Here is a 10,451-nt window from a genome sequence, read left to right on the forward strand (position 1 = left end):
CCTCCCTGCAAGCATGTGGACATGTGTGTCGCACAATTTCAGGTCAGCTAAGGAGGACCTTTTTTATGCGATTAGAAAGGAAAGAAAAATAACGCATGTATCGTGTTACCTGTGTCATATGAATACTTTTTAATTTTTGAATCACACACAAAAAAGTGATGATTTTTTTTTTTTTTTTTTTTTTTTTTTTTTTTTTTAATTAAAACGGTTTTTAATCACACTAAGTTATTTATAATAAAAAAAAAAAAAAGGGGTTTCGTCTGAGCAAAAAAGTTAATGGGGGGGACTTATAATAACACATAATGCTAACACGGCCCACCCCTAGAAAATGGCAAGACACATAATTCAGCCCGTGTTTTTATGCCTTCCCCCCATATGCTAGCGCAAAAAGCGGGTAAATTGACCATAGCATATTTCTGTATGGTGAGAAAAATGGGGGCCATAAATATTGCCCCTAAAAACAGTTTTCCCTTTTCTCCAACCATTGACGTAATTTCAACCGTTGTGCGCGTTTGCCCATCCCTTTTTATGAAAATATTAATACATATAAAAACGGAGTTTAAATAAAAAGTGGACGTAAAACAAACGAGACAAAAATACAGCAGGAGAGATAATGCGGCTGGAGTAAAAAACTACGCTTGCTATGCAAAAAAAAAAAAAAAAAAAAAAAAAAATCGGAGACATGGATAGACGAGACGGAGACAGGATCAACATCATTTAAAAAAAAAAAAAAAAAAAAAGTTCCAAGCTAATGTGGCATCATCACGCATTTGCTTGTACATCAGGGGGGGTGCACACATAACAGCTGTTTATATATGCATATTGACATGGTATTTATACACGCAAGAGTGATATGTTACAAAAAAAGGAGCTTCGCACGCATAAGGCTCGTTTTTGAAGCGTCGGAGCGTTGAGCAAATTCAGCCCCCCGAAAGGAGCGCGATGAGGAGTAAAATCATGCAGATCATCGCAGCGGTACAATTACGAAGGTCATCACGGTGGTCATCATACTCATAAATCCGTGAGAACCTTAACGGAGGGTCACACTCTATCGCTTCTACTCCTTTTCCATTACTCTTTACACAGGGCACATAAAACAAAAATTTTCACTGTTATATAATATGCATGCTTGCAACATTGCACGCTTGAGGGGGGAGTAGACACACACACAGAGGGATAACAATTTCGGCAAAATATCGTCACAAAAAAAAAAAAAAAAAAAAAAAAAAAGGTTCTCTCTCATGTGGAACCGCGCTCTCCTCACACACGTAATGCACGTAATACACTTGTGTACACATTTATTCATGTAGAAGGTGAAGACCTCTCTCTCGATTCCGAGTTAAAGAAGAAAGACAGCTAAAACAGAATGACAAAAATAAAGGCTCACCATGGACTTCAAATCGGTCACACACTGTTTCCTTCCATTTTAACCAAGTGAAATGCTCGACGGTGAACAAAAAAATGGGGTTCATTACGGAGCGGCTGCCGGATTGTTTATATATATATATATATATATATATATATATATATATATATATGTTCCTAATGCGTGCGCGATTTTCACTCCTTTATTTTAAAATTTAAAAGTTACGATGCTTTCTTTCTCCGTCTGGGAAAACAACCCCAGCAAGATGGGGCGGTGATATGATGGGGCAGTGATAGTATTAGGCTGTGGTAGTATGCCGACATGAATCACTCCGCTCTTGGAATAAAAATCGTCTTGTGGCAACTGGATGAGGACGCCTTACTTCCATCTCTCCGCTATGCATTTTAGCTAGAGTACAGTCATCACCCCTTCCCTTTCACGACGTTATTATTTATCGAGTCGGCGATGAATAAGTTGTTCACATTTTCATGGCTTGTTATTTCAAACCTTTTCTCATTTAGGGCTTTTCGTGTATAAGGGCCTAAGACGTCTTTTTCGCTTTCACCTTCGCTTTCTCTTTCGTGTGCTGCGTAATTATTATCCTCATTGGCATGCCCATTTTGCGTCTTATCATTCTTACCGTTCAAATCATTCTTCTTATTCTGCAAGCTAACACTTTTATTGCTTTGCTGGGGAAGAATATAATCCGCGATGCTGTTTTGCCTATCGTGGAAGGTCCTATGGTCGTCCTTCATCTCTGAACACGTAATGTAGTTCTTTACCTTAACGTCGTTAATAAAATTTGTTATTAATTGAAGGTTATTCTTGTTCATTATGAAGTGGGTCTGTTTTTGAGGAAGGGGGAGGAATTCATTCGTTTGTGATTTCCTAGCAAACTCGCTGCTCTCTCTTTTTCGTTCTGTGTTTGTTTTGGCGTATGGCATGGTGCGTAGGGGTGCTCTCTCAAATTGGTCTCTCGGGGCGACACTGCGGGGGAAGTTCCGCACGCCGTCGTAGGGGTAGTCATACCGTTGGGTGTTCTCCCCATCATTGTTGGCGAACTCACCGTTTTCATCTTCTCCTGCGTCATGAGTGCCTGTCCTGATCTCTTCCATGTAATGAGACAAGCTCGCGCTGCACTGCACATCCAGGTCGTCGCTGGGAAGAGAATTAAAGAGGTCCTGTAAAAAGGCACTAATAATCTCTCTCTTCGTCCTCTTGCTGGCTCTACCGCTCCTCATAGCATCAGCCACGGCGTGTTGCTTCTGGCCCTTTTCCACTTCTGCATCCTCCATTGCTCGGCCATTCATTCTTCCGTCTTCCATTCCTCCGTGATGCTGTTCACTCCGACCAGGCATGTCCTTTGCGCTACCATGAGCGAGCCGTTCGCTCCCTCCCTTTTGCATCAGATAGGTAAAAATACGATTGCACAACTGGGCGGGAGGCATGTTGTTGCCACCACTCACTTGCTTTTTCAACATTTCCTCTCCCATCAAACTGCTACCCTCCATGTTATTTAAATAGTTGCTGATGTGTGTATCTACCTTGTCACACTCCTTATTCATTCCATACCCCTTTCCCCTTTCGGCATCCTTTTTATTTTGTCTTAACAGCCTTAACAATTTAGTATAAAAGATGCAGTGCTGGCAGGACGAATTGCACAAATTATTTTCTTCTCCATCGCATGAGGGGTGGTGGTGCCTCTCCACGTTGTCTTTGCCCCGGTCAAGATTTCCATCCTTGTGATCACCTCCTTTCAGCGCATCCTCCACAAGGTATTTGTAATCCTTGTCAGCCGTGCAATTGTCTTCCTTTTGCACCTCTACGCCCCTACCATTGAGGCTAGCTATACAGGCACAATACAAACAGCGTGAGTTACTTCTTCCTCGTTCATGTGAGCACTCGACGTTGCTACTGAGGGAATCGTCGTACATGGACTCTCGCAGATATTTGCTCTTCACCAGAATGTCAATTATGTCCTTCATGTTTTCATCCCCAAGATCATTTCTTTCTCGTAAACTTCCAAGTGGCTCTGCATTATCCATTTCTGCCTCTCGTTCTGCTTGCACCTCTTCTTCTCTCGTTTGGTCATTTCTACCCTGTGAGCAGCCACCTTCCCCTGACTTACCCCTTTGTGAGGGGAAGAAGACAAGCTCTCGAGGATTCCCCCTATACGCATGCTGTTGTTCGTTACGACCGTCGACGCATGTCACCTTCTTTTCCTTCTCCAGGATGATTTGTTCCCGCACGGGAAGGACCCTAAGCTCGTTCTCATCATCACACATGTGGCTCAAATCTTTTCTGTACTTGTCTAAAGGGACATTGTTGTGTCGGTCCATAAATGTGTAGGGCTGTGTAGAAGCGTCCCCCAGGGAGAGCAACTCATGATGGTTCTCTTCTGCAGTACCCTTTTCACTTCCCTGCATACTTTGCCCCTCCGCCTCGTGCCCATCTTCCCGCACATGCTTCAAAAATACATTCCTCTTGGAAAACATCAACGGGGAATACTTTTCTGCACACGAGTTAAACAGTTCTTTCGAGTCGGCCCTGTTGAATGATTTCCTCTTTAACTGCTCCTTCACATAGTCTAATTTTTCCTCTGTGGTGACGTCTGTCCCAATTTTATTCCTTTCATTAGATACGGAACAAGACAACATATTATTTTTATCACCTTGTGTGTGCTTCCCCGCGGAGTAGCTACTTACAACCAAACTAGGACACGTGGACACATTACTTATTTTCTTCGAGCTATTTATATTATTCAAATTAGGGTAAGCATTGAGATAATTATTTTCCTCTAGGAAGGGCGGCGAGTAGGTGAGCTCCGTTACCAGTTCTTGCTTCTTTTGTTCCATGTTAAAATCGATTTTCTGCATCTGCTCAGGTGGAGTATTGGTTTCATCGTGTGTGGGTGGAGATAAGGGCTTTTTGCCAGGGGTTGTTATGGCATCACCTACACTATGGGGCGACATACCACTTCGTTCTCCTCCTCCCGCTGCTGCGGCTGTTCTCACGGCTGTTCCCGCTGCTGCTCCTCCCGCTGAAGCATTTTTACGGTTGGCATAATAAATGGCAAAGAGAAATGCGTCATACGGTTTTGTATCTTGAGGATCCATGGAATGATTGGAATTTCCTTTGTGTCTACCACTACTAATGTTGCTACTGCTCTTGCGAGACTCTTTATTCAGGAGCTCCATAAAATGGTCATTAATGTTTGCGTATCTCACCTGGTCATCGACGTCTCCGTGCTGACTTTTAATGTACAGGGATTTTTTCAGCTCTATGAGCGAGTTGTAATATTCTCTTATTTCTTCCGTATTGGATAGCTTCTCCAGGTCTTCGTAGGACGGGTAGCTGGCAAGGGGGTTAGTACTGTCTGGGGGGTTCGAAGGGATGGAGTCCGCTCCGGCGCGCCCGCTTCTTCTTCTATTATTGGCGTCATTCCCATGTGGCTGCAATTTTCCGCTCCTTGGGGGAAAAACCCCATCACCACCACACCCCTCGTATGCATTCTCCATATGACCAATATGCACCCCTCGATCCACAATTACCGTGTTGCTTTTACACACTTGTGGATTGCTGCTTCGGGAGCGATCACCCATTTTTGTCCCACCTTCATCACTCACTTCCGTTTCAACATAAGGGACGGGCGGGTAGTTCATTCCAGTGTTGGTAACTCCTACATGGTAAAGCGTTTGCCCATTATTTCCTGTCTCTGTATCTGTTTCATTTTTTCTGCTGTATCTTCCCCTGCACATGGCGTTCTGTTCGTCCTTATTGCTCACTTGTGCTCCATCGACGTTGGCCCCTTCACCACTTCTTGTTCTTCCATTGGCTGTTCGAAAAAAGGATTCCTTCTTCCTCTTGTTTCTGGTAAAGCTGACCTCCCCCATGCTGTCTCCAACGGTGTTACTAATGATATGGCCCGGTCTATCACCATCTTCCTCATTGCCCCCTCTACTGCTGCCACTGCTTCCACTGCTTCCACTGCTACTATGATTGATGCTCCCCTCATCCATGTTTTCCTTGGAGTATAATTCAGCGCTTGTGTTGAATGTCCGCTTCCTCTTTTTAGTGTTCACAGGGAGGGCACTCAAACGGGGCACGTGTCCCTGCCTGAGGTCACGGCTTTGGTCTCTTCGGCCGCTGGGATGAACGTTGATCGGGCCGCTAAGTGTGTTCCCTGCACTGTGCGCTTTGCTCAGAGAAGTGTCAACTGCGCTGTCGCGCCGCAACAGAGAATCTCTGCGTCGCTCACTGATCAACTTATCACGCAGGCACTGATTCAGTATATTCAATATCTCCTCTTTCCTAAATTGCTTATCACAGCTGTTAATGATCACCTGCAATTTTTTTAAAAAAGTATCGTCCTTGTAATTACTCATGAAGAAGTCATTTATCTTATGTACGTGGTCATAAAATTCTTTACTTTTTTTTTCTTCCATCGCTTTCCATTCCTCGTCAGTCATGTACCCATTATTTTTATTTCGCTTTTTAGAGAGAAGGTCAGATAAATTACAATCATTAATATCGGTGATGCTCAGCCTGGACCTTTTCGTTTTCTCTGCGATGTACTTACCACAGAGTAACCATCTGAACAAAAACAGGATTGATATTTTTTTACTAAATACATAACCATAGTGTTTACAAGAGATCGTCTTCAATCTCATGCTTCCTTTGTACCTGTACCTCACTCTAAATTCTTTGTTGTGTGGATGGAAGTGTGGTTGCCACATGGTGTCAATCGCATTATAATTTATTTTCCTATTCTTTTGTTGCTTGTTTTTTTTCTTGTATGATGAAATTCCATTTTTTTTTCTTGCACACATCATAAGTGCATCGTTTTGGCTATCATCATCTCCATCGTAATCTCCTTCCTTCATGGAGCTCCTCTTCCTCGTCATTACGTCTTCTTCACTGGATTCTCCAAAGCAGAACAGAAGCTCGCTGTTCTGAAGTTCATTATAGCTCAGTATGTACCGGTCGATAAACAAATTAATTTTTACGTATTTCTTGCTGGGCTTTATGCTTATCCGGGAAAAGTCTATATCATCATTTTGCATGATGTAGTCTATGTGTCTCTGTATTTCACACAAATGACTTGGGTCTTCCTGGTCCTCTTCCTCTGCCACTTCGCCACCACCTTCACTAGTAGCTTGACCAGCAACTTGGTCTCCCACATCGTTATAACCTTGTCCATCCTCGAGATGGTTGCCATGCACGGACCGATCAGTTCGCCTGCCAAATGGCCCCACACTGTCGTCGCTATCAGCGTCATTGCGAGCGCATTTGTCCTGTTCCCCCCTGCTCCCATTTCTTTCTCTTCTTTCATCCCTTTTCCTACTTTGCGTTCCCCGCAATTTCATCATCCCGCTCGTGTCCACACACCACTTATCATTATTCCACGTCCCTTCCACGTGCTTAATTCTGTGCCGCCCATTCACAAGGAACATATTTTTTCTCCTCCTATCATCCTTGGGTCCACCTTGGAGGTTCTTTCTGTCGTCATCGGCGTGACCACCACCTCCTTCCATTGTCCACTGGTGTAATTCATCATCGAGTGTGCTATTGTCCCTATTCCTACCCTTTCCTTGTATGCCATTGTGCAGTCTGAATTGTTCCACTTTTATTTCTGGCTTGTTCACGTAATTTCTTCCATTTCTTCCCGATATCGCCTCCTGCCTCGTCTCACATTTGCTCTTCACATCAGCAGAAAGGGCATCACTTGGTCGATTTGTCCGATATGGTTGGGTCTGCTTTCCTTCCCTTCCCGGCCTTCTTTGTCTACTGTGTCCAAATGTGTACTCGCGGTGCACGCCCCGGTTGTGATAGTCTTCCTTATTCTTATGGGCCTTTTCGTGGCAATTGTTACTTATCATGTGACTTTCGCTCGAATCTTCACATGCCTCTTTGTAATACTTTGGGTGCTTTCTTCTTCCCTCCCTTACGAGAGGGGCTGCTTCTCCTTCCCCACGGAACCTCCCGACCATGTTGTATCCATGGACGTCGCTTCGTTCACTCTTAGTGTTCTCATCGTACTTGCGGCTATTAATTGGGGAGCCATTTTTCCATTCTGGCCCACTGCTCCGGATGAGCGACGAGGGGAAGCCCTGGCTAATAGCGGTCCTATCCAGCACTACACCGTTATGGCCATCATATTGATCATCCGCATCGATACACCCATCACTACCTTCCGACGACGACAAGCATGCGTTACTCGATAACCCCTTCTTCGAATCATGGTGCCTTCCCTTAATGCTTTCACCTTCCTTTGAAAATTTTCCTAATACAAAATTATGATCAATACTCTTGGTGAAGTCTTTCCCTTTGTTTGCCTGGGCCCTTTTTAAACTGCTCATCCTGGTCACTCGACCGACCTGCGGGGTTGTGCTCACCGGGATCGTCAGCCTCATCAACATGGCGCTTTCTTTTTCACCATGCACACTGCTCCTCAAATGGGATCTCTGGACATAGCCTTTTTCAACATTATCAACACCCTCCTCTATTTCGTCCTTATCATATAACAGCTCATTTGTCTTTCTGTTCACAAAAGTTTGCCTTCCATGGTTTGTTATATGGCCATGGGGGAACGCTCCTTCAGGGAGTAACATTCCACTTGGGGGTTCTTCCTGTTCCGTTCCACTTTGCTCCTCCGAGTGTGCAGGCTTCGCTTCTTCATTAGGTACGTAACAGGCCTTGCTTCTGGGATTATTTTCAACAGCACACACATTCGCATGGACGTCGGCTTGTTGCACACTTTCATCTCTGGACGATGTGCGACGCACATGTGATTTTATAATTAACTCAATCATGTCGCTACTGTCCATTTGGCAATTCTCAGTAATTGTTTTTCCTTTCTCAGAATGTTGAACAAGCATTTTGTATTCCTCCAACTCATCATGGTCAGTTTTATTCACATTATCCTTCTCCTGTGTAGGACTACTATGGTTAGGAGTAAGGTGTTCTCCTCGAAGTCTATCATATTTGGCTGTACTTGGCGTTGCAGATGTTCCCTTGGGGTGAAAAAACGACTGGTAATGGTGATGCTCAAAGGATAAGTTTGTTCTTCTTCCTATTGTGTTACTCCCCCTGCTGATATTTAAAAAATGTTGTTTTTTTTTTATTTTTACCCTTTCCCTGCGACAAGTTCCTTTTCTCCTTCGATTTTCATCGGGCTTAAGATTCGACTGGTCGTCGTCGGGGTGTGCACGGATGGTACTCCTCGATGCCACATCGAGCGGAGTATCAGATGCTTCATCCGATTGTACATGCGATTTTACATGAGGCCTTGCACATGATTTTTCACTGGCCCAAACCGTTATAAACTCTTCGGCGCTACCCACTAGAGTGCTGTTTGTGCAATTCTGCTCGTCAACAATGCGAGCGTGTTCTTCGAAGTCACCAATGAGTATAGTACTGTCCCCCTTTCCCCCCTTTTCACCCTTCTCACCGCTACCCCTACTGTTATCACTGCGCAGGTCGGAAGTTGCTGTGACATTGAACAAATTATTTTGGCCAATTGTGTAATTTGGCGTTCTGTTAATAAGGGAGTTCTCATCTGGTATATCCTGCGCACTTGGAGGTGTACTGCACAGTACACCCTCTTGGGTAATTGTTTTTTTTTTTATAATCACATTGTTCTGACCTATTTCCTCATTAGCTAAGTGATAATCGTTATTTATTTTGTTAGTATTCTTCCTAAACGCACTTTGTGTGTACTTGCTGCTGTTATGGCTCAGGTTGCTCATTTCACCAACTCTTTGGTCAGTGCTTGGGGTTTTCCCCAGGGTTCTGCTCCAGGCCTCGCTCCTAGCTGCTATTCTGGTATCGCCTGTAGCCCCTTTTATAACATCTCCACTAGTCCCTTTTATAACATCTCCACTAGCCCCTATTATGGCATCGGTCCTATCCCCTAATGTGGCCTGAGTTCTTAGCGCACCTATTCTCTCATATCCCTCCGTGCACACAATTTCACCTTCCTCATCCCCTCCGTCGAATATTTCCTCTTTCCTTTTTTCAGTTCCCTGCTTGCACGCGCCAAAGTTGTTGGCAATTCTAACAGAATCATTATTTGGGTCGTTCCTGCATGTGGTCTCCACTCGGATAGCGCTCACTGTTGGATGGGTACCAATTTTGCAATACCCGTCCTCACCCTCCTTCTCTTCCTCCTTGGCCTGGTTATGCATGTGAGCACTTTGTGTACTCTGCTGGTGGTGTCCCAGGTACACGTTGTCCCTCGTGCATGTGCAATTTGTGCTTAATTTTTCCTCCCGTTCACCCGCATGGCGAGTGCTCCGATTAGGGGATGCTTGGGTTGCTTCGCCTGTGTGGCCCATTTGAGCCGTTCCACCTGCCACAGCTGCCATGGCTGCCACGCCTGCTTCTCCCCATGGGCAACTTTCCGCCGGATAGAACAACCCCCAACTGCTGCTGCCCCTCATGTGTGAAGACGCGTTTTCATCTTTTGGCTGGGCTTTAATTTCCTCGCAGAGGATATCATTGTTGACTTTGCGATTTTCCTCTCTGTCTGCGCCGTCACACTCGTGCTTATCCTCCTCTTCATGAATCATGCTTCCTGTTTCTTCACCCCCATGGTCGATAACCGACGTATCGAACGGCTGGTCTGTTGGCATATCACAGTTAGCACTACGATTGGTATAACCTTCGTGAGTGTCCTTTTCTTCCATGTAACAAACTTTTTCTTGGCTGTCATTTGGTTGGGCTGAAAACTCCCCAGTGCAATTCGTGGTGGTTCCTGTACATTTCATTTTCCCGTTTTCCTCATCCAATTTGGCGGTTTCCTCTTCTTCTATGTTATCCATGTTCTGTGGAGAAAGAGTACAATAAAGCATGGAATATCTGGACCACGATACAGAGGGGACAGGGACAAAATGAAGAAGAAAAAAAAAAAAAAAAGAAAATTACTAAAAAAGCGCATACAACAAATGTACATTTTTATATTTTTACAATGTATAACAATCTGTACATGGTGAGAAGTCTGCGCAGTTTCAGGGGGCTCCTGAAAATACGCCGTGCATATGAAAGAAACGGGATGAATCCATGCTTTTTTTTTTTTTGTTTTTTT

At 44.4% G+C, this 10,451-nt stretch overlaps 1 protein-coding gene across 1 annotated transcript; it reads right to left on the minus strand.

The window, feature by feature from the left end:
* Positions 1-1,788: 1,788 nt before the first annotated feature.
* On the minus strand, positions 1,789-10,188 carry AK88_02252 (uncharacterized protein; the record flags this gene model as incomplete). Its single annotated transcript, XM_012479883.1, has 1 exon — positions 1,789-10,188. One exon carries the CDS (start codon positions 10,186-10,188, stop codon positions 1,789-1,791), a length of 8,400 nt encoding a protein of 2,799 aa, XP_012335306.1.
* Positions 10,189-10,451: the final 263 nt, after the last annotated feature.

The sequence above is a fragment of the Plasmodium fragile genome (assembly GCF_000956335.1).
Source record: "Plasmodium fragile strain nilgiri unplaced genomic scaffold supercont1.21, whole genome shotgun sequence".
NCBI lineage: Eukaryota > Apicomplexa > Aconoidasida > Haemosporida > Plasmodiidae > Plasmodium > Plasmodium fragile.